Below are 24,897 nucleotides of genomic sequence, written 5' to 3'. Positions count from 1 at the left end.
TTGTCTGAGTTCGGATATTGCCTGATCTCTTTCCCAATCAGCAGCATCTTTTCCTGTTCTTAGTGGATCTAAGCTATAGAACTTGCTGTATCAATCAGGAGTCATAACAGTACTTATAGAATGTATGTGAGAATCCAGCACAGTGCCACGAGATCCCTTTATATTCAAATCAGTTGCCATCTTGATTGACTGTTTATGCAATCATTTCTTTTAAAGAAGGGAACTCTTTGAGGTAAAGACATTTCTTTTTCTTTTTTCTTTTTTTTTGCATTCCAAATATTTAATTTTACAATTTAAGCCCTAACTGTTCACTAAGTATTATCAAATCATATATCTCAGTCTGAAATTTTAAGAAAGCCAGCATGAAACCACGAAATCTTAACAAGAGTGCTCCTACAAATGCTTAGATTTTTTTTTTTTACTTTTTGAAATTATTATACAATTACATCATTTCTCCCTTCCCTTTCATCCCTCCAAACACTCTAATTTGCTCCCCAACTCTCTTTCAAATTCATGGCCCCCTTTTCCATCACTGTAGACCATGAAATGATAAGACTTCATAGCTCTTTCTAACTTGAAAGGAGAGATTTATTTTCTCTTCTGGTCTAGACAAAGAATCCTAAAACTACCTACAGCTGCCTCTGGTGTCTATGGCAGGTTTGTCCTCTGCCCTCATCCAGCCATATGTTAATGAAGACACATGAAACAGCTTCACTGATAGTTTGTTGTAAATGGAACTGAACACAGCTTTAGCCTCCTCTCAACCTCATATAATAAATAACTTCATCTTTTGTAGGCCAATCAATGAGACCACTCAGTGGGCAAAAAGCCACACAATTATTTTAAAATTACAAACTGCTGGTGTCACATTTTTGTTTTGTTTTGTTTTGTTTTTCAAAACAGGGTTTCTCCGTGTAGTTTTGGTGCCTGTTCTGGATCTTGCTCTGTACACCAGGCTGGCCTCGAACTCACACAGAGATCTGCCTCCCGAGTGCTGGGATTAAAGACATGTGCTACCGCTGCCTGGCTTGGTGTCACATCTTAAGTTGCTTGTCTACGTCAGATATAATATTGATACCATAGTGCTTATGTTTCCTTATTAAGTTGATGCTGGGATAGTATAAGAAAAGACGTTAAGAAAGGTGATGTTGTCTCTTTTAACACACAAGTTGACTTACATGAGTATTGAAGATGGTATTTTGGTGGCAGAGTCAATGCAGACTTAGTTTACTTCAAGTCAGCCTATTTTAAGCAAGGTCCTATAAGGTAGGTAATGGTCTAGAAGGAAAGGACTGAGAGAAGGTCAAGACACTATGACAAGAGGCGCAAGAATTGATACTTCAATATGTCATATAACTTGAAATGATTTGTCAACTGGACAACAGAGTTGCCTCTTTTATTAGCACAGTCAAACAGCAGCAGAAAAACAACCTTCATTTGATTCTTACTGAGATTTATTGTTTTTAATAATGCCACTTTTCAGAAGTATAGTCATGTGCTCACTTAGACAGGCTGACAAAGTGAATACTCATATGTAATGCAAAGTACCTTTCAGGTCATAAGTTAAGACATATATAGTGCAGTGACAGGTCAATCAAATGCCCGCAGCAGACAGCAAACCCCAGCCTCCCTTTCCCATCAACTGGCTCTCATTTTGCACCAAAGAACCCACAATGGAAAGCTGGCAAAACATAGAACACAGATGGCTACCGACTGACATGAAAAGTAAATTTTATTAAACATGTTTACATACATGAGTGGGAGGTTCATTGAAAAGCACAGGGGGAGTGTTAAGACAAGTGGTCAAAATAGAAAGGTGCCACCCAATTATAATCGGCTGATTGTTGGCCACTAAGACAGAACGGAATCTAGCGGAAGTGCACCAATTGCCTCGCTTCTTCCTGCACAGCATGGTGAGTGGTGGTCAATCTGTGCCCCGTGGAATGATGGGCAGGAAATTCTGACATGTGTAAATAATAACGAATAATTCACTTTGTGCAGGCAGTATGTCTATGGATTAAAACCTAGTGTCTACACAGTGTCTACACGTGTTACAGCCCCACAGGAGGAATCTACACCAAAAGATTGATTAGAAGGAATTTGGTCCGTACTACATCACGTTTTTCCAGAGGGTAAAAAATAAAGTCCATCTATAGACATTTCACCCCAGACCCACATACTGAGTCTGGCTAAAACCTGCAAAATGCCTATAACAAAAATGGATGGCTTAGATTTCTTGATTATTTCAGTATATTAATTAACAAGCAAACTGTACAAGTACATGCAACATACAAGCTGGCCTATGTGGAGCTAACATACATTATTAAATAACCTTTTGTCTCTTTGCTTTTTTTTCTCTCTTTTTCGTATTTTTTTATACAAAATGTGCATGCAGCTTTGAACAGCTCCAAGTCATGCTGCTCTAACTGTGAAGTCACAAAAGTTGAATGACTCATAAAAGGAGGGACAGCATATCGATGCAGCTGCAGGACCAGGCGCCTGCAGCACATACACATACAGTCACAAGGGAAATCCAAGGCCAAGAAAACCCAAATGAGGAATATGCACATTGGAATTTGACTGTATTCTTTTTCTTTCCCCAAAGTAAGATATTGTGCATTAAAAATATCAAGCTTTGTGCTTGCATTGACCTTAAAGAAATATAAATTAAAATCCAATAAAAAACATTAGTTTAGTGCAGAGTATATTAACTGGAATTTCCAGTGCAATATTAAACAGCTCATACCATGCTCCTTCCAGGGCAGATGGGAGAGTCTACACTGAGGCATGGCTGAGAAGCCTGGGCATAGCTGAAAGTATCAGGCTCAAATCCACTCTTAGTCACCATTTTAAGAAGTTGAGAGTATGGTTCCTACATGTGAACACTTTTTTCTTTTGTTATCTGGAAGTAAAAGGCATTGCAAAAAGGGTTTCCAAAGTGCTGTTATGTGGTTAGCCTTCATCCCCAGCATTAGCTGTAGATCGACTTGAAACTCTTCCATGTCAACAATGGAAAACATAAACAAATTATCTGGAATGCAAACAGATACGCTCTTCAGTGGAAAAGTGATTCTGTGACAACTAGTTTGGAAGGTGAAATTTTGTTTTTCTGGGGGTGTGAGTGGTTCCACATACAAGACTTGGAAGAACTGTAAACTGATTGCCAGTGATACCCTTCCCTGGCTTCACTTTGCCCAGCTTTTGATAACTTTGGGTGGGGTAGGGGGGATGCTACAGAAACTGCTTCAGCCCTCTTTTTGGTGCTTTTGGAAAAAGAAAGGAAGGGCCTCTGTTATCACCACTAACCCCGTGATGACAAAGCAAAGCAAAACAAAGCCCCGAAATGAAAAACTGGTGGAAATAACAAAAGCCGTGAAGACAAAGAAGCAAAGACGAGAGGAGAAAAAAAGAACTAGCGAACAACACACAAGTAACTAACGCACACGTAAGAACTAAACAACCCTAAACACCAGGGAAATCACCCTGCTTGTGGTCTGTGCAGAAACGTGTGAAATATAACTTTTCACAGAGTGAGAGTTTCCAGTTTGTTCTATTTGGTGTGTGTGTGTGTGTGTGTGTGTGTGTGTGTGTGTGTGTGTGTGTGTGTGTGAACTTGATGTTCCCTCTTTCCTATTTGCTAGAAGCATCAGTGACTCTCACTAGCACGACTCTTCTTACTGTAATTTGAACAACTGCCTTGTTCTGTCATATGAAGCCATGTTTTAAACAACAATTGGGACACATCGGAAAAACTACTACAGGCAAAACACAAGTTGATTGTCTGTCTCCAACAATACTCTTGATCATGAAATATCTGGTTTCTGATAATTATCCTGAAATGTGAAGTTTGGTTGGAAGGATAAGAGTTTACTATGATCGGATGCAGGGAGGCCCAGATGAACTCTCCAGAGATGACTGGGAAGCCCGACGGGTCAGGGGAGTGAGTGTGGGATCCACCAGTGATGACGGAGGAAACAATTTATACCATCCAATCACCATGCTGGAGAGATCAAGTTCTTCCAACAAGATTTGAGCCACACCCATAAAGCATTTGTGGTCCATTCTTCCGTAGTCACCCCAGACGATCACCTGCAGACAGAAATGCAATGTAATTTGAACTTCCTTTTTCCACATGTGAGGGGTTCACATCTCCCATTCTGCAAAAGCATGGTGTAGGTAAAGGTTAAGAAACAAGAACATCTAAGAGAAAACATGCAAACAAATGTCTACACATGTGTTTTTAATATATAAATCAGCACTGCCCTTGTGGGACTTTTGTATAACAAACAATGGCAAGGCTCTAGACACACGAAAATTAAAATCTGTATATCTAGGAGGGCAAAACAAGTAGTCTGACTGAGAATCCAATGAAATACATTTTCAATGGCTTTTGCAAACAGAATGAAAGCATGCATCCTTCTTTTACATTGCAGACTTGGTAATGCATGGGCAGATGGATAAATAATTGAAGGCAGTATCTCCTGAGGATTTGCTCAAGAGTTTGATTTGATCAGATGAGTAGTGAGCAAGTAAGCTCACAGACACTTAATTACACTGGTGTCAGACAAGTCTTCCATCACATACATTCTTGGGGTCTCTGTTCTAATCCTAGGGTCATCTATAAAAGTTTGGTTGTGAACTATTCACCTGCTGAACCCCACTTTCTCAATGCATTGTTACACTGACAAACTACTTAATTTCTGTGATCCTAAAATACAATTTTTACCATAGAAATAATGATATTTAGGGAACAAAGTCATTAGAAACTTTAAAAGAGCTATGTGTGGAAGTACCTGACAACAGCTGTTTGCTGGTCTTAGTTCTCTTTTTTCTATGTTCTTCCATTTTATAGCTCATGTCTGATATTGAGTAACAACCAATCAATTGTTTTTATCATTTTTGCCATGGTATCTCTCTATGTATCTATCTACCTATCTATTATCTATCTAATCTATGTCTATCATCTATCTATCTATCTATCTATCTATCTATCTATCTATCTATCTATCTATCTATCTATCTATATCTATCTATCATCTATCTATCTATCAACCTATCTACCTACCTACCATCTATCTATAATCTCTCATCATCTTTCCATCTATCATCCACCTACTTACCACCAACATTACCTACTTACTCTATATCATCTACCTTCATTATGGCTAGGTATGAAGAGAAAAAATATGACCAAAAGGTCAAGGTTTGGAGAAGATAGAGACAAGGAGGGAGAGGGAAAGACATTAAATTTTGTTTCCTTCCACTATGTACATCAGGTATTGTTAATACTATAGACACTGTATTATAAATTGGCCAGTTTCTTTCTAGCCAAGGGCATGAATAAGTTAGGTTTTACTGAACTGATTTTCTTCAGTGCTATCCATATCTTTAGTTGGGCTAACAGATATTATCATAACTAGACAAGCAAAGTCTCACTGACCTGAAGAACTTTACCCTGTGGACTTTCATCAAACACAAGGGACTGCTGATACAAAGGGTCGAGAGTTTTCCGTGCAATTCTTGTCTTCTTTTTGGCAATACAGGCTCCATTTTCCAAAAGGTATACTTTCACATAGGGTGCTAAACAAAGGTGAGGAGACATTTCAGAATGTATTGCTTGAACTAACTCTCTTTTTATTAGCTGATATCTTATTGGAGACTTGGAGATTCTTACCATTCCCATCACTCTAAATATTCTACTCCTTACTAGCCATACACACATCACTACTGCTGTGTCTTTCTTCATTTCAAGAAAATGCCCACACTGTGGTCTTGACATATTTACGTGAGTCAGGGCTGGCATCACAGTGCAGGTTCACATCTTAAACCTCATTGTTTTTTTCTTTTGTGGTTTTAGATAGGCAGAAAAACTATTTAGCACAAGAACTGCTACAATTATATTTTTGAAAAACAACAGCATTTTCCTAGTACTTTCCAATAAAATAATTGTGAAAAGAAAACCCAGATCAATTTTTATAAATTCAAAGATAACCAAAAAGCAAAATCAAGCATGTAAGATTCAAATGCATTATTTTCACCCTTTTGGCTAAGATCAAACATAAACCCAAATGTAACAAATTTTTCAAAGTTTTCCATATTTAAGTCTTGACCAGGAGCTGGAGAGATGGCTCAATAGTTAAGAGCATATACTACTCTTGAGAGGATCCAGGATCAGTTCCTAGCACCCACATGGCACCTCACAACAGTCTGTAACTCCTGTCTCAGGAGGTCTAATGCCCTCTTCCAGCCCCTATGAACACTGCATGGATGTACAGATTGGCAGGCAAATCAATATACACATAACTGTTAAAATCAATACACCTTAAAAGAGCCCTGTCCAAATCAGTGCTACTTTTCCTTACCAGGGGTAGACTTGGAGCCAGGTTTTTGGGTAAGGCTCCGGGCTCTGATAACTTCAACTTCCAACTGGCCCTTTTTATCCTCCATCCCGATTTGGATATCGCCTGAAAGTAGAGACAAAACAAAATCTCAGCTTCTACTCAAGTCATGAGACAAGGAACAAAGGTGGAGGAACTTTAGCAGATGCTGAAGTGTTATTTCTATGATGGCTAATGTATACAGACATGCACATGCCTTTCAATTCCACTTTTCTTTCTCATTTTCCAAATCAAATTTTTTAAAGTTTTCTTTTTTTTTTTTCAAATTTTGCTCTGGTGCTAATACACTTTTAATTTCTATAACATTTATTTAATTTTTGATGCGTGTGCATGGTGTGTGTGTGCGTGTGTGTGTGTGTGTGTGTGTGTGTGTGTGTGTGTGTAAATCACAGGACAGCTTGCCAGGTTTCGTTTTCTCCTTCTACCATGTGGGTCTTGGAGTTGAACCCAGGTCTTGAGTTGGACAGCAATTACCTTTCTTTATTCACTGAGCCATCTCAACGGTTCCCTAATCCATCTTTAGAGACTTGCACACTAACTGAAAAAAGAGTTACTAACCACAAAGTTAAGTGTTTACAGGATGTATGACTCTAGGGAAGTCTTCTTGCTCTTATGTCACCTACCATATCTACTTAGCAATGGCAAGTTGCAATTGTCTGAATTTTGATATTGAGAAAAAGTCCCTGGTACAATTTGGTTAACTACAACGACAACCTAATAAATCTTGTCTACATGACAATGTATTTTTGTTTTATTGATACTATAGACCACCAAATGGACAGAATTTTTACCTATTTAAGGAATCTTCTGTTGATGGATCTATGGATTATTCAAATTGCTGCAATTTGAACTATAATGGATAATTTTATAAGAACTGTCAAATACTTTTTTGGTTATTTCTTTTCTTTCTTTCTTTCTTTCTTTCTTTCTTTCTTTCTTTCTTTCTTTCTTTCTTTCTTTCTTTCTTTTTGGTTTTTTGAGACAGGGTTTCTCTGTGTAGTTTTTTGTGCCTGTCCTGGAGCTTGCTCTGTACACCAGGCTGGCCTCAAACTCACAGAGATCCGTCTGGCTTTGCCTCCCGAGTGCTGGGATTAAAGGCTTGTGCCACTGCTGCCCAGCTTATTGGTTATTTCTTGAATAATACATTTCCAGATTTTAAGTTTATAGATCTAACCATTTGAACAGTCAAAATGCCCACACATGTCACCAAATGTCCTTTATAAAAGCTGTGCCAATCGGCCGGACATTCAAAACTTCCACACATATTGCAAAGTGTCCTTTAAAAAGTCTGTGCCTATGTGTGCTATCAACAGAATGTCTTCCTGTTTCTCACACTCACTGATATTAGTTTAGAAATAGGTAATTTTTGCCAAAATGATGATGAAAGGACCATCTCTGATTCCTAGGGAAGTGGGGTTTTTGTAGTTCAAACATACCTTGATATAACAACTGACAATATCACCTAGACTGAGTTAGACATAAATCTCTTCTTTTTGTATGTTGGAAGTATTTGTTTCAGAATTTTCATGTCTCCCGTGTTCATGGTTTTCAAATTCATCTGTAAAACTATTTGGAACTATTTCCCCAAGATTTTAGAGGAGGGCAATATTAAGTAATAATGCTTACAGTTTTACTTGGGGATACTCTGATTTTCTATTTCTTCATACACCTTTTTTGGTAGGTGGCATTTTTGATAACTTGATAACTGTTTATCTTAAATAAAATTCTATATATTAAATGTTTGTACACATGGTACCACTTAGCAATTTCTTCTATTCTGGAAACATATTTTTGGTGTGTGTGTGTGTGTGTGTGTGTGTGTGTGTGTGTGTGTGTCTGTCTGTCTGTCTGTCTCTGTAGGTGTTGCCCTTCTGGTATCAGAGATCGAATTCAGGTGTTGGTCTTTGCTTTCTACCTTGTGTCAGACACAAGGTATTACAAAGAATGCTACAAAGAAGTTCCTGAGAATATTGGAACTAGAAGTTGGATCATTGAGTCACAGTGTATATACATTTTTATTTTTGCTAGATGCCACCAATATTTATCCCAGTCAGTGATGTTCTGGCATCAAACTTCTACCAGCACTGTATGGGATTTAAATGTTGGGGACAAGTATGATGTGTACTTTGTAAAGCTACCAGAATAAGAATGCTCTTTTTTTTAATCCCCAAATTGTTTTTTAAAACTGGGAATTAATATGGAATTTCATCAAACATGTTTCTACATGTTAACATGGGTATTTTCTTTCTTGATTAATGTGGTTAATTACATTATTTTTCAGGTATTAAATCAGCCATGCATTTGTGAGAAAAAAAAGTTGGTTGTGTTATCATTACTTTTAATATTACTGGATTTGTGTTATTTGAGTTTGTGGAGACTTTTGGAAGTATGGGCTAAGAGGGGAAACTGTGGCTGGGATGTATTATATGAAAGAAGAATCTATTTTTTTTAGCCAAATGTTCATTATTTTTATCTTTTTTTCATTTTTTTTATTAAGAAATTTCCTACTCACTCTACATACCATCCACAGATCCCCCCTCCTCCCTCCTCCCACCCCCCAGCCCTCTTTACCAAGCCACCCTGCATCTCCATATCCCCCAAGAATCTATTTTCAATTAAAAACAGACTTAATTTTGAGAATTTTTTAATAACTGAATTTTGAAATGTGACTTCTCCCATATACTCTTTTCCCTTGTTCTGGAATAATGATTATACACATATTAGAACTGTTTTTTTTTTCCACTTATCTTCCTATTTATAGTTTTCATTCTTCTGTTTCTTCAATTAGTTCTGGATACCCTCTTATGGCTTATCCTCAAGTTAATCAATTTCTTCCTAGCTTTGCTTAAATAATATAATCCTTCAATTCTTAAATTAATCACAATTTTTTAGTTCTAGAAAAATCAGAGTTTTTTTTTTAAACTAACTTTTCATTATTTGACATACTTCTCAAATTTATTCTTTTAGCTCCTTGAGTCGCACAGTCTTTGAAAGGTTTATTTTTATTTTGTGTATGTGGGCGTGTCCTGTGTGGGGATTATGGTTAGGTGTGCCTTGCGATCTGTGAGCCCATAAGAAGGTATTGGGTCCCTTAGAGCTGCAGAACTAGCCTTACAATACAGATGCTGAGAAGTAGGGTCCTTTGGGAGAGCAGCGAGTGCCCTTAACCTGACATCTCTCTCTCTCTCTCTCTCTCTCTCTCTCTCTCTCTCTCTCTCTCTCTCTCTCTCTCTCTCTAATTTCCTACCTGTTTAACTTGAAATATGTGAACTCAGTTTGATTTGGTTTCTATTTTCTACTGCTTCTGCATTTAAAATAAATGTCTGCCTTTTCCTCTCTGCCTGACATCTGGGCTTGATATCTGGCGATTTTATTTACAATACTGTTTTCAGAAAACTATGTTATCATGGTTTTGTTTTTTTCCAGAAATGATTTACTTTTATTTCTATAAACAGTGTGCAATCTCTGGTCCATTCAATGGATAACTTAGGTAATTATAATTCCCCATTTCTAGTGATCCTTCTATTTACATCCAGCTTGCCTATATTTTCAACGTAGAGACAGACCATTTAATCTGAACCAGGAGAAGGGTGGGTCACCAGCGTGTCTCAAATTCTTGACCTCCAGCCCTTATAAGAAAAAAAAAAAAAACTTCCTCCAGTGGAAGAGAAACCCCAAATCAAAGCTCCCTAGAGGCATCCATCTTCTCTAGGTTTCTGGCTTTCAGGTAGACAATTAGCTATGGGTTTGACATGGATCCTGCCTCATCTGTCATGAAGCGACATAGCCACACTTTCCTTCACGCATTCATTGCTGATTTTGTTTTTTTTACTTTTTAAGCTTGTGTCTTGTGAATCTTAACATACAACTGTGTTGTGTTCCTTCAATGTCATTTATGCCTTAGGTTTGAGGATAGTTAATACTTCTTTCATTTGTAAAACCATTATACAACATTAAATGACCTTGTCAACTATAAAACTGCAGAGAACTCATCCTCACCCATGGCAGGGGTGGCGAGGGTTTGGCGGCCAACAAGCTGAGCTGGCCCCAGTCCATCAAGAAAGTCGCTGAACTGGCTGTCGGGTCCGACTCGAACTCCAGGAAATATTAAGCTGCAGTGAACAAATGAGAACAAAAACAATTTAGACTTCTCTTCTGGGTAGTTCTTTTTTTAGTAGTTCTGAGCAGCAGACATAGCCCAGTTGGCAGTTGGTTTACTGTTTATTTATGTTACCTATGAGCCAAGCGTATGAGGCTCAATACTGATTGAGAAGAGGTTTACAACCTCACTTCAAGGCCTCATTCAGGAGGCCTCTCTAATAATTTTTAGTATGTCAGCTGTTCTAGGTATTTATAATTTAATGTCACTAACTTCATATGTTTATTCGTGAGCATTAAATAACATAAATGTAAAATTTTTAAACAGCTGCTAATATATTTAATAAATATTATAAGACAATAAAACTCATTTACAAAGAAAACATTGAATGTCTTCAAGTTTGAAAATCTGTATTTATTATTGCGAGTGTGCATGTGTGATGTAAGGTGTGTGTGTGTGTGTGTGTGTGTGTGTGTGTGTGTGTGTGTGTGTGTATGCAGGCATGTACATGCCATGGCTGTGTATAAAAGTCAGAGGACAACCTTCAGAAACCAGTTCTTTCTTTCTGCCCTTATGTAGGTTCTGCGCATGCTTTATCTGTGAAGCTATCGTGCAGAATATAATTTATTCAGATTTGAGTGGTTTTATGAAAAACTTGTAACTGGTTCATCTCTTGTAACCCCACTAAACGTTAGTGACTAAAGCATATGACTATTTGGAAGGAGCATTTCCTCTGAAAGAGTTTAGTTTTAATCCCAAAGTTCTTAAACATAGGAATATGCAGATTTTGTTAAGTAACCACACAACTTAGTAAAAATTCTCACAAATAAAAAAAATGTTCTTATATGCTTTCAGAATTAACCAATTTTAGAACTAAAAAGCTTTACTTAGAAAAATGAGGTAGATTGAACCTGTGTTTTTTTGTTTTTTGTTTTTTCTTCATGCTGGGGTAAAAATGAATTAGTGGTATTTTAAAAACAGGAAAATGTAAGCCCTTCTATGTAAAAACATGTCGGGTTCACAGCATCATACAGCTCAGAATAGTTTGGAAAGAAACTGGAGAATTAGAAATCAGCTTCTCACTTCTAAATTTTCATTCAACTTCTGGTGGCGGAGCTCGGCCGTACGTTTCCTATAGGAAAGAATTCATTAAATGTGGCATTTCTATACTACCTGCTCAGTGAAGGACCTCGATTTATTGCTTTGACAGATTAGAGCAGGTGCAGGGACATGTCGGCAGGTGTTTATAGGATGTCAGGTTTGAAACAGATGGTGAAACTTCTGGTTACGCGAGTAAGTGACGCAGTAGGAAATCCTGAACAGTCGGGATCCTAAGGCCACAGGCAGCCAGAAGCCACTTACTTTCCCTCCGAGCTGTAACTGTTGATGCTGCCATCCGTGGACTCTCGGCTTGGCTGTCTGACCATCTTCCGCATTTCAGCCGCCATCCCCGTTTCCGTACTTCGCTGGATGGTGCTTTTTAACTTCTTGTGGCCCGACTCTGATGGGAGAAAATGGAAACAAGCACCAAGCGTTATTTACCCAGTTTTCCCCTGAATATCAAGCGGCTCTGCAAAAGCAACAGGTGCTTTTCATTAGCATTAAAAGTTCAATAGGGACAGCCGTGGCCTAAGAGAATAATTCGCTTAATTAAATCTCTTCCCGAAGAGTTTCTCTGTTGAGAGGTTAGCAGCAGGTAGGACAGCCCACAGCTCCCGGGATGGCCAGAGTCTCTGAACAGACGTGAACTATGTAGTATGGCTATGGCAACTTAAATGCAAGAAATAATAATAATAATAATAATAATGGATCTGACACTGGATTGTTAGATGGAAAATAATACCAAGCAATTTAACAGGTGAATCTCAATGTGAAACAGTAAAACTGTGTGGAAGTAGACCTAAAGAAGGGGCCACGTCCTATAAACACGGGGAGACTTCCCAAAATGAAAAACCCTGTATCATTGGAGCTTCCGTATATCACTAACCTTCATATTAATAAACAGTAATTCTTCCGTTTCTTGGATGGTTTTTCAGCACCTAAATTTATGCTATCTAATCTGGGATGGTGTATGGGTTACTGAGTTAGTTACAACAGGTGTAAATTACCTTCATTCTAAGGAAGCATGATTCTCTCTCCAGCAGACTGATTCAGCCAGATGATCTGCCTGCCATTTTTTGGGGAAATAGGTATCCATTTGTACTGTATACTAGTTCATCATTTTCATTTCATTTTTCCTAAGAGAGCGTCTTGTTATGTGGCCCAAGTCGGTTTGGTCCTCCCTAGGTGGCCACGGCCAGCTTTGAGCTCCCAAACTTCCTGCCTCAGCTGCCACATGCTGGAATTATACACATGTGCCCCCGCACTGGGCTCCTTTATAAACTAAATTCAGAACAATGTCTTTGCGCCCTGTGCATTAGCCAGTATTGTGCTCACAGCATGACAGTGGACATCTAAAATGTTTACTTGATTACACATACAATCAATGCCAACAGGTAAGACAAACTACTAGCTTTTTTTCCACAGACACATTCCATACACATTTCTGCTTAACCTTTTTGTGTTTTATCCTTTAAAACACGCTAGAAATATACAAATACTTTCTATATACAAAATATGCACACATACATAAAATTTTCACTTGCCACTGTCATTAACAAATGTGGATACTTATGCACATTCTTAAACATATCATATAAATGGTTACATTTTACCCTCTCATTTTGGTCATTGTGTCTCTTTTATAAATTACATAATCAAATACATAATAGACTTAATGCTCTACATATTTTCATAGATTCGTTTTGTGGGTTTATTACATTTTTACTGTTCACCTTCTTATTGCTATTTTTGCTAAAGCCAAAGTATGTACATTACAAAGACTTCAAGTATTACAGAAATAGCAAACATTGAAGATAGTCTTTATCTCCTTGTCCTGTTCTATTATTCTTCTTTTCTTATGCCTTATCCATCATAAAACTTCCATCTAATTGCTATTGTTTTGCAGCTAAATCAGCACCCAGGAGTGCAGGTGGTACTTGAGTGTTGCTCACTGCCATCCCTATCATCTAGAAGGGTGCTTTTAAACTCAACAATGGGACATTACACAGTCTAGTGTGCAACTTTCTCCTTCCATTCAATATTACACACTAAAATGACTGCATGGCTGTATGAGATAGCAATGCAGATTTCAAACTAAACTATGTCTTCCAATTATGATAAAGGAGATTTTACACAATAAATTCCTACAAACTAAAATGCTAGTGTACCCCTGGTATGTCCATCACACTCCAGAGGATAGCCCACACTGTGAGCATATGAACAGCACAAAGAAGAGTCAGTGGGCTATAAAAAAATAGAGAGAAAATATGAATTTGGAAAGGGGTGGGAGTGAGATACGGGGAGAGGTATGGGGCAAATGTGATCAATATATACTGTATGCATGTTTGAACTTCTTAAAAATTGTTTAAAGTATTATATTAAAGTTTCCAGGCTATGGGTAGAATGTATATGAAACATGAATAAATTTCATGTTTAGATTTGAGTCCCACCCCTAACATCTAATTATATATTTGTAAAGACCACAGTGTGTCATATACATATACACACACACACACACACACACACACACACACACACACACACACATATATATATATATATATATATATATATATATAAAATTCAGGTTCACTGAACCACTTCTATACCCAGGCACTTTAGATGAATGATGTTTGGTCTGTATTATCAAAGTATCAAGAAAAGTGGAATTATGATGATTTTTTGCCAAAGGCTTGTGAGGCAATAGGGCCAGGGTAGAGTTCCAGTTTTTACTGAAATAGTGCCCCAGGGAAGACTGTAAATGGTAAGACTCTATTGGGAGCTGGAGGAAAAACTGTTAAGAGAGTTAGTAGTGGGAATCTTGAGTTAGTGTGATTTTTCATCCCTCCATTCATCCTTCAAACAGTAATTGCTTACAAAGAATTTCTTATGGTCATACTCCATTCGAGGTGTTAGAGACATATTAAAATAAATAAATGTTCTGCTACCATCAAGATTACATTGTACTTTGTACATTGTACAAGAGAAGACAACAACAACAAAGATATATCATCGCTGGCAATAGGTGCTATGAAATAAACACTGAACAGAGTAAGAACACAGATAGTGATGGCGTGGAGTCGCAGTGGCTTTCCATATTGTACGGTGTCCTGGACACAGCATTGGAGAGCCTGAGCACATGGGGGCTGGTGGTGAAGAGATGGTTGTTCTTACAGTAGCTCACAGGTCCTTGAGTTTCTCTTTAGCTTTCTGGATGATGGTGTTGACTCTGGCCCAGAGACTCTGTTGCCACAGACCTCAGGACTCTATGGGGGTCTGGCTATCCAGGTGACCAAGTTGTTGACTTCCCATACCTGAGCTTTTTTTTTTTTTCATCACCTAAACACAGGTTAAACTATATAAACACAGGTTTAAATATTCAGCATTTGTTACATATTTGTTTGTAGAATGTAAAGAAAAAGCTTTAGAAATGAACAACCGTTAATTGATTTACTTTCACGTACAAATGTTTTATGCATGTATGTGTTTGAGTATATGTGTCACCCAAGTGCAGTACTCATGGAGGTCAGAGGAAGGTGTTCGATTCTCCGGAACTGGATTTAGAGACAGTTGTGAGGATACAGGCATTGGGAGCTCAACTTGGGTCTTCTAGAAGAGGAGTGTGAATTCCTAATTGATGAGCCGTATTACAACTCTAATTTGTTCCAATTTTAAACTGAGGTACCAATTTTTCTAAAAGCGGAATATAACTATAGGATATTTCTAGAATGGTTTTAAACTCACTAGTTTCCAGGTTGTACATGCTACAAACTCTGGAAAAAGAAAAAAAATATTACATTTGAGAGGTAAGTTATTAAACTTTTATATTTACCCAATCCTGTAAACTTGAATAATGCTTTTATAATTTTCAAGCTTTTTTTTTTTTTTATGGAAGCCAGCCAAAGAACTGACACCAACCAGTGACTCATTTATATTAACAAATGTCAATGAAAAGAACGCCATTGGAAAGAGCCTTAGAAAAACACTTGGGTAGACGCTAAATAAACAATTTCAGCTTTGAATCTGCCTTGTTCAAATTCATAAGAACTTAACGTTAATTTAGAATATAAGAGCAGGAGGGATTACTGTATTATGTTTATGGAGGTTATAAATAAGCAGAAAGGTAATCCATGCACTGACTGTTCAGTATTTATTCTGGGACCAGTCTCTCCTGGATGCTGGTGATTTAGTCACAAGCCCAGCAAGAAAGCCTTGCCTTAACAGGGCATACATTCTAGAAGTAACAACAACTTTTTCAAATCACTTGAATTAGCAGCAAAGGTATGGCTAGAAACCCAGCTTTTGGAATCTCAATACTTCGATCACTCCATCATACTATAGTTTAGAAAGCATCAAGTCTGGCCTTACCTGCTTAGCATACAGAAAAATGGTTTTGCCACAGATTTTTTGTGTATATGTTCATTTAGGTACTTACAGATTTGTCCGTGAAACTGTTAAAATCCCAATCTACACAGGCATAAATGTATTACAATCATCTGTACTTACAATATCCACATATTGTATTTTTATATCAGTATAATCCATTAGATACAAGAAACATTAGGAAATGTTGTTAGCTCAGAATATCACTATCATTTGTCACTATTAACATCTAATGAGGAATTATTCACCTTATAAAGACATGCAATCAGCTTTCTAATTATGGCACGATTTTATTTGAAAGTCCTGCTTTAAGTATTTTACAATTATGAAGATTAGAAAACAGTGCATTTTTATATAAATCATAAACTCATGGAAAATGAAAAATAAAGTAATAAATAAAAAATGTAAGGAACATTTTATTCATGCTGTTGGAAAGCAGTCTCAAAGGACTCTACAAAAGATGTCATATTTGCATATGAACTCTCTTTGCATATTCGGAGACATGGTATATGAACACTTGGCAACTCACTAATTCCTTCATCATGTCCTCTTTAAACATCAACAAGCTATAACATGACAAGTATCACTCTGGTGTGACAATACAACAGGACAGGTAGAGCACATCAACACTTACGTATGAGTGATAACCATAAGGAAAAGGTTGAGGCTAGAGAAATGCAGACAGAAAGAAGGATAAGATCCAGTAACACATAGATGAAGTTCAAGTCTATATTGCTAAATGTAATCACCCAAGAAAGAACTATTGGGGGGCAGTATATGGAAGGGTTTGGAGGGAGAAAATAGAAGAATGGCATATTGTAGTTAAATTACAATCTCAAAAATAAACAAAGTAAAAAGAGTAGTTCAGACACAGTAGCCTGTGCATTAATCTTGACGCTCTGGAGGTGGAGGCAGGAAAATCAGGACTTTATCCTTGGCTATCCAATAAGTTCAAGGTCAGCCCTGGACAATGTGACATCCTTTCTAAAACAATGAAACCAAACAAACAATAGTAACAGAGGAAAAACAGAAAGAGTAAACGGATTGAAGCTCAAGGTAACCTCTAGCCTATTAATTGTTCTAGAAGAAAGTCAAGCTAGGTAAGCAGGCTGATGGGAGGATCTTTTCATATTAGGGGGGGAAAGTACAAAAACGCAAAACTTAGAATAATGTGTGTCAAGAAGTAATTACATTACAGCAGGGATCTCTCCCATTAAGTATGTAAGTATAACAGGTTAAGGAGTTCTATTTAAACTGTGTGGCTAGTGAATGGAGAGGGGGTGTTACGTCTATGATCTAGAACAAATGAGCTTTATGTTTAAGGGTCAAATATAACGAATTTGACGATGTTATTCCTGAAAGACCAGAGTTTAGCTTAACAGTGAAGGAAGATGTGAGATGTGAAAGCAGAACACAAAGCAAATGAGGGATCCCATAGACTGCTTTCTCGTGGGACAGGGCACGGTCACATGCTATTAGCATAAGTTCTGTTTGTCACACGTCATGTCTTCACCTTTTCAAAATCACTATGGTCCACACGTAACTTTGCACTTTGTAGTCTACATAATGTGATAGTAATACTACCATAACAATAGCACTGAATAGCACCAGTTTCCCCATATACATGCAGGGGTTCCTGCAGGCAGCTCATAAGCTCTCTTTACTTAATTTGTAATGTGTTTTATTAGTTTTTATGTATGAGAGTTTCCCTGCATGTATTATGTGTACCACCTGTGTGCCCAGGGTCTGTGGAGGCCAGAAAAAGGATAATTTCCCTTGGAACTGAAGTTACACACACTTGTGAGCTGCCGTGCGGGGACTAGGAATCAAACTCAAGTAATTTGGAAAAACAGACAGTATTCTTCACCACTGAGCTATGTCTCCAGACCTTCACAAGCTCTTTTCTGTTTCGCTTTTCTTATGTATAATAAAGGAGAAGAAAATAAGCCAGATTCCTAGAAATACAAACAACATATGTTTTACTTCATGTGTGGACTTGATTTTAAAACTTTTTAAAATGAAAAGCATGTGTATTCATGTAATATACACATATATGTGATATGAAAGTAGAAGGACACTATTTGGGGGAATGAAGAGGGTCAGTGGAAAGGGAATTACACACGGTAGTGGGGCTTGACTATGAATGAAGTACATGTATAATTGTATCATAACAAAACCATTTATTTCATGCTAACTAAATGTTAATTTAGTGTGTGCCTGCATATGGAGGCCAGAAGTTACTGGGTATCTTCTTCTGTTTTTCTCTACCTTAGAGTTTGAGAGTTGTTCACTGAATCTGGAGCTCTCCCTTTTGGCTAGACTGGTTGGCCATCAGGCCTCCCAGATCCTATATCCATTCCTCACCTCCCAGAGTTGGGCATCAGGCATGGACCACCATGACTCCCTTTTACATTGGTGGTAAGGGTCAAATCAGGCCCTTAAGTTTGTAAGGCAAGCCTACTTTATCAACAGAGCCATTGCCTGGGCATTCACATAGTTATTTTAAGTACGAAATGTGATAATCCACATGAAGTAACTCAGACAAAAGAAGAAACAGGGAAGAGGAGAGAGAAGGGGAAGAAGACAAAGGGAGAGAGGAAATAGAGAAGGGGGAGAAGTAGAAGAAGAAAGGGAGGAAACAAGAGAAGGAGGGGAAAGGGAGAGAATGAGGAGGGAGACTTGGGGAGAGAGGGCCAGGGCAAGGGGGAGAACTGGAGAGCTAGGAACAGAATATCCAGCAGCTGTTGATGGCAGATGTTTCCCTTGCCCTGCTAGCCAAGTAGAGACTTTTATTAGCTGGTCTGCCTGAAAAGTGCCACAATATTCTTTAGTATTTAAACAAATAACAAAAATATTCCTTTTGAGTTGTGCCAAGGCTTATTTAAAGCTACATTCTATCCTCAGGCAGATAAGCATTACTTGTAAAAATTTCATAGTTCTGAGGCTTATTTTGGAAAATTGACTTTCTCTGACTTTTTCAGTATTCCCATTTGCCTACTTACTCTCCAGATCATTTCAACACACTACAAAGTCTACTATTTTTCTTTTACCTACCCATTTTCCACAGGGATATATAATGAAGTCAATACAGCAGTAAAGCAGATCCAAATAAAATTATTTCAGATAGTCTTGCAAGACAGAGGGAATAAGCCCCTTGGACAATATTTTCCTTCAAAGAATACTTCAAATACTTTATGGTGATGCACTTAACCTCTTAACTCTGCTCCCATAACCCTGAGAAATGAACACTTTCCTTTGCTCTCTGTACTGCGTTTTAATTCTGTGCAGAGGAAACTTGAGAATGGGATCTGCTTCTGTGAAACACGGATGCTTCCATGCTTCAACTTGCTGATCTCTAACAGCTCTTCTCTCCTAAACAACAGGCATTTCTGCAAAGGGCCATGCCTTGTCTGTTACATCTTTAGTCAATGTATCTTTTCAGTGAAGTGCCTCACGGCTCTTCCCCTTGCCTACCTGTTGAGTTGTAAACAAGAGTTCCAGATAGCCTTTAATGTGTGTTACTCAACCTGCCTGTTAAACTAGAAGACCCTGCTCAACAGTATTTAAGAGTGTAACACACACACATACACACACACACACACACACACACACCCCTATACCACATAGTGTTCTGGATAAAGCCAAATCAGAGAGAAGATTCAAATGCTAAACACCCTCATGTGAACTGACTGATTTCACAGCCTCTCTCTTTCCAAGGCTCATGTCACAGTGTGAACTGTGTCTCCCCCAAAGTGCAAAACTTGAGGACTTACCCACAAGTACCTTCCAATGTGACTATATTTGAAAAAAAAAAAAAAAAGCACGTCCTTTAGGATAGACATAATCCAATATAGCATAATTACAAGATTAGATCAGAGCATACCAGGTGGGGGGAAAGGATGGAGGAAGGGAGGAGAGGGGAGGAGAGAAGAAGGAAGAGGAAAGGAGAGGAAAGGGGGGAGGGGAGGGAAGGGGAGGTGCTCTGGTACTCTTGAAGAAGCACTATACCTGGAAGAAGCAGGAGAGGACCACTATTTTCAGGGCTCCAGAAAAACCAATGCTGCCATCATCTGCTCTTACTCAGATGCTGGAGCACAAGTTTCAGTCTGTATTCTAACAATAAAGGCGCCTGAAGAATGGATCATGACTTTCACATTCTAAAGTTCTCAGTTTATTTGCAAGTGTGATTATTTAAATTCAACTTAAAAACATGGGGATAAGTAATCACCTCCTCCGTCTGAGGATGAAGTCCATCACCTGGTGCTGAGATAGACTTGCTTTTCAGCTTGCCTTGATTAAATGTGGCTTGCAAGTATTGTTAATGTGGGCATGTCTAAATAGTGTATTAACTCTTGATGTTGAAAAATATTGCTGTCAAGATTATATAAACCTATCCCATTTAGTTCAGTGTCTTTGCTATTCTTTGGACTAAGCTGATACTTCAGATGCAGCTAAATTTCTTGGAAATATACATGGGTCTTACCTCCTCTCTATTCACTACCCTAGCTATAAAGTGAAACAATATTCCAGGCTGAAATACAGAAAGAAGTGAATGTTTTATTGTCTACTTCATATTATAAGATCATTTATTCTCAATGAATTACTATGTAGGGGAATTTTATTTCTATCCAATTTCAACACCGTCTGACATTCTAAGTAAAGGATGAACTGGAAGTGGGAAACTTTGGAATCAGCTCCTTCATTACTCATTCTGTCTGTAGGTCACTAGCTTAGCCTCTCTATGCCTCACTTTTCTAACCCACAGAAGGGGAAGTGATTAACTCATTTATCTATTGTGAATAGTGTACAAGGGTCTTAGTTTTGATTTCTATGCCCATGATAAAGACCATGGCCAAAATTAACTTGGGGAGCAAAGAGTGTATTTCACCTTACAAGTTACAGTCCACCATGAACAGAAGTCCAAGAGATCACATGATTGGGTTACTAGGGGTAGCTACAAGTTAGTTTGTTTGTTTATTTGTTTTTTTGGGGGAGGACTCAAAGTAGCTTAAATCATTAGCAGAATCTAGAAGTGCTTCTTTCCCCACTCCAAAGAGGAGAAGCTGACTGGAGTTCAGGTGTCTGTGTGGAAAGAAGGGGGTAAATACTTGGGAAGATAATTACTGAAAGACGAATATGTACTCTCAACTTGATAATGTTTAATGCTATGAGGATAGAAGGATATATGATGGACGAGCTTCTAGAGACAAAATTCCTGTAAAGAGCAATTTGTGACTTTCTTACAATGCTTTCAGTTGTACACATTTTTCCCATCAGTGTTGGCTATGATTTTCTAAGAAGCTTGATGGATACAGTAGTATATGCACGGTACATACATGTAAACAGGACTTCATGAAGATCAAACCACAGATGGTTTAGTCGAGACAGTTAATAAGAATGTACTACATTCCAGTCACGTATGAAGCTGTGTTTTGTGGGGTAAGCTTGCAGCCAACATTACTCAGGAAGCTTTAGGCAGAAGGATCACAAGTTTGAGTCTACTCCAGACTAAACAATGAAATCCTGTCTCATCACACACACACACACACACACACACACACACACACACACACACACACACGTCACTATAAAGTACATTTAACCTCTGCTGCCTGGGGTACCACTCCTCCCATATTTTAAAGGGCCTGTTCTGTACTCATCTCTTTACATGACAGGCAGCCACCTCTACCCCACAAAACAAGAGCAGCAATGAAAACGTGTCTACCCAGATTCTCTCTCCTTCTTAAGTAAGAATTATCCTCTAGATCCCAAGGAGCCTAGAGATTCCTGTTGAAATGGTTCTGAGCTCATGTCTAGGCCAACTCCAGGTATCCTTCTGCGGTCTGCCCTTCCAAGGAGAAGTCATACCACCAGTATGCTTTACTCTGAAGTTCAAATGTACCCAGAAAAGGCTGGAACACATCTCGCAATGTGACGATGCCAATCTTAGGACACGGAAGAGGATAGCTAATGGGTCTTATGAAAAAGATGTTGTGAACAAGAATGTTTGTTAGAAAACTAAATGAGTTCTGACGTTTGGCAGTGTGTGGGCTTTTATTTATTGCTTAAGGTCCCGCTCTAACATTCACTCCATCTGTGAAATGCTGGAGCACTTGAAGGGACTAGTCTTGCAGAACCAAAGCTACAGGATTTCCACAACATAGGGCAACAGCAGGATAACCAAGAGGAGTCCCAGTGAGTGACCAGTATCAATAGTGTAGCAGAAACCAGAGGCCTCGAACCAGACCAATGACTCTTCACAATGAACACTTGTAAGAAAATATAGATGGATAAAATGGTTTCCTGTGTGACTCACTGTGTCACATTATAACTTCTATGATGAGATTATTTCCTTCATTTTTTCTCTTAAATTTTATTTTATTTTATTTTGGGGGGGAGGTTGCAAGGGGAAAAGGGTAGATACAAAAGGATGGGAACTGAATGGGATGGAGATGCATGGTGTGAAAGACATAAAGAATAAATTAAAAGTAAGTTAAAAAAAGAAAAAAGAGTCCTATGTATTGCAATTTCTAGGGTCTTTTGGAGCTTTTCCTCCAATTTAGAACACTTTGGAACTTATGCAGAAATGAGGAGATGTACAAAGGTCACCAGCTCTATTGGCCATGCATATCTCTGAAGGCCCAATCTTCATTTCTGTCTCTCATGGGATGACCTTCACGCTGCTACCCCTGGAGCAACAAAGCACATAGATTTGGGTGGACCATTCCTCATAATGGGCATGGGGGGGCAAGCTATGAAGTACAGCAGAGAGAGGTATGGTCTAATTCAACTAACACTTCCGTGAATAAAAATTGATGTACAGATACACAGTGTAAAGACTAGTTCACGATTTTCACCTAATTATTTCCCTAAAAACTTTTAATGGAAGATTGGTGCATTTTATCAAGAATTGACTTAATTAAAGATTACAATTAAACTGGGGTAGTAGGGCCAATCCTTTCAAAACTAAAAAATTTGATATTATAGTATTTTCTTAACTCCCAAGTTTTTAGAGGGAGTAAATTCAGACGCATTTAAAAAAAAACATTTAATTTCTCTTGTGTTCACAAAATTAAGAGGTAAGAAGTGCACGTACTGAGAGAGACATTTTTAATCTTGCTAATGTTTGAAAACAATCTAATTCCTACTTTATTAACAAGGGTATTGGGGATTTCACTGGCAGACCTAATACTTTGAGTTCAGCAGAAACTATAACATGCTCATTAACAAATGTCCAGTAAGCAAGATGGTTAAGTTCTACAAAAATCCCAATCAACTCATATTCAGACCACCTACCTTGCTATACCCAAACTTTGCCCCACACCCCACTTTCGGAACACCGAGGCAAGCCAATCATTTTAGACATGAATTATATCCTTTCCAGTCATGGAGTCATTCACCTGCACACCATCTGTGAGATGGTGGATGAAGGGAGAAGCAACAAATACAACTGTGGAAAGTGGCTAACCACTCCAAAAACGTTATCAGGTGGGCATGTTTCACTATCATTGGCTACATCACAATTGGGGGATCATATGGATTTAAAATTATCAATAATACAGGTTGCCACCAGTTTATTAATTTAATTTCCATCACTCATTTGACAATTTTGTTCTTGAGGAATGAAGATTAATATTAAGCTATTTTCTGAGTGATCAGGAAGGTAATTGAGAGTTTGAAATGAGGGGAAGGGATCAAGTACACTGAGAGTTAAACTGGTGAATTTAGGAGATATGTAAAAAGAATGAGTACCTGTCACAAGATACATGAAGTAATAGTGTCCCTAGATGGGGTGGAGAAGTTGCTCAGTCATGGAAATAACTGTTGTGAAAACATGAAGAAGACTTGAGGTTGATTCTCTAGTGCCCACCCAAAAAGCCTGGCTGGGTGGCCACAGCTTGTACCCCTAGTGCTGGGAAAACAGAGGCAGGAAGATCCCTGAAGCTCCACAGCCAGTGAATTTAGCCTTATTGCCAGATTCATGTTTCAGTGAGAGACCTTGCTTCAAAGAAACAAATGAGGTGGTTCCTGTGGAATGAGACCTGTTACTGCCCTGTGGCCTCACCTAGACTGGCACACACACACACACACACACACACACACACACACACACACACATGCAATACCAGCACATATACTACACAAAGGCAATACCTGCACATATACTACACACATGTAATACCTGCACATATACTACACACACAAACACACACACATGCGTACACACTGTCAACTTAGGGTGATTCTGTCTGATGAGCCCTCTTACAGTAAAACAGTCTGGATACTCAATTTCAAGACAACATTGAGATTAGACCCCCACCTCAAATGAGGAAGCATCTGTAATAAATCATCCCTTTCTGACCAGGAAGGTAGGCTGTGTGTCAGTCAGGAAGAGTGACTGACTATGACCAGGAATGATATAATTTATATATAAAATTTTGATTTGTCCTCAATTTTGTTTCCTAGGAGATTCAAGAAACTACTGGAAACTGCTTCTTCACTGACTATGGTAAAAATAGGCATTAAAAAGCAAAATATACAGTTGCATATCTCTAGACAGAAAGAAAATTCAGGAAATAAGATGAAAATATTTGGTGGTGAATACTGTTATCATACAGGATTAAAAGTTAAATAGATAATAAGGTTAATGTTAATAACATCAATTTTAAATATTAAATAATACCATGTGTTTACATACTGCTACCTTCATCTTTTGAGATCGAGGTAATAAGTTGGAATATGCAATGCCTAAAAAGTGAAAGGAAAACATGGTGGTTTGATAGTCCCCTCTCACCAGAACAGGAGTTCTTACATGCTAGGCAATTAACTGAACTGAGCCATGAACTGTGTTTATTGATTCTATGGGACTACAATGGGTATTTCCAAGCAAACATATAAGCATTAATAGACTGAAAA

At 38.1% G+C, this 24,897-nt stretch overlaps 1 protein-coding gene across 14 annotated transcripts in view; it reads right to left on the bottom strand.

Moving 5' to 3' along the window:
• Positions 1-3,599: 3,599 nt before the first annotated feature.
• Rims1 (regulating synaptic membrane exocytosis 1) overlaps positions 3,600-24,897 on the bottom strand; it is a 492,321-nt gene continuing 471,023 nt past the window's right edge. For all 14 annotated transcript variants that reach the window (XM_059243920.1, XM_059243921.1, XM_059243922.1 and 11 more), the window contains 5 exons: positions 11,860-11,998; positions 10,398-10,510; positions 6,363-6,464; positions 5,441-5,580; positions 3,600-4,089 (listed from right to left, as the gene is read on the bottom strand). In XM_059243920.1, coding sequence (XP_059099903.1) covers positions 3,871-4,089; positions 5,441-5,580; positions 6,363-6,464; positions 10,398-10,510; positions 11,860-11,998 — 713 coding nt within the window. In that variant the 3' untranslated portion in view covers positions 3,600-3,870. The remainder of the gene's footprint in view (positions 4,090-5,440; positions 5,581-6,362; positions 6,465-10,397; positions 10,511-11,859; positions 11,999-24,897) is intronic.

This window comes from Peromyscus eremicus, chromosome 16_21 (genome assembly GCF_949786415.1).
Source record: "Peromyscus eremicus chromosome 16_21, PerEre_H2_v1, whole genome shotgun sequence".
Taxonomy (NCBI): domain Eukaryota; kingdom Metazoa; phylum Chordata; class Mammalia; order Rodentia; family Cricetidae; genus Peromyscus; species Peromyscus eremicus.
This window is presented reverse-complemented; position numbering and strand designations above follow the sequence as displayed.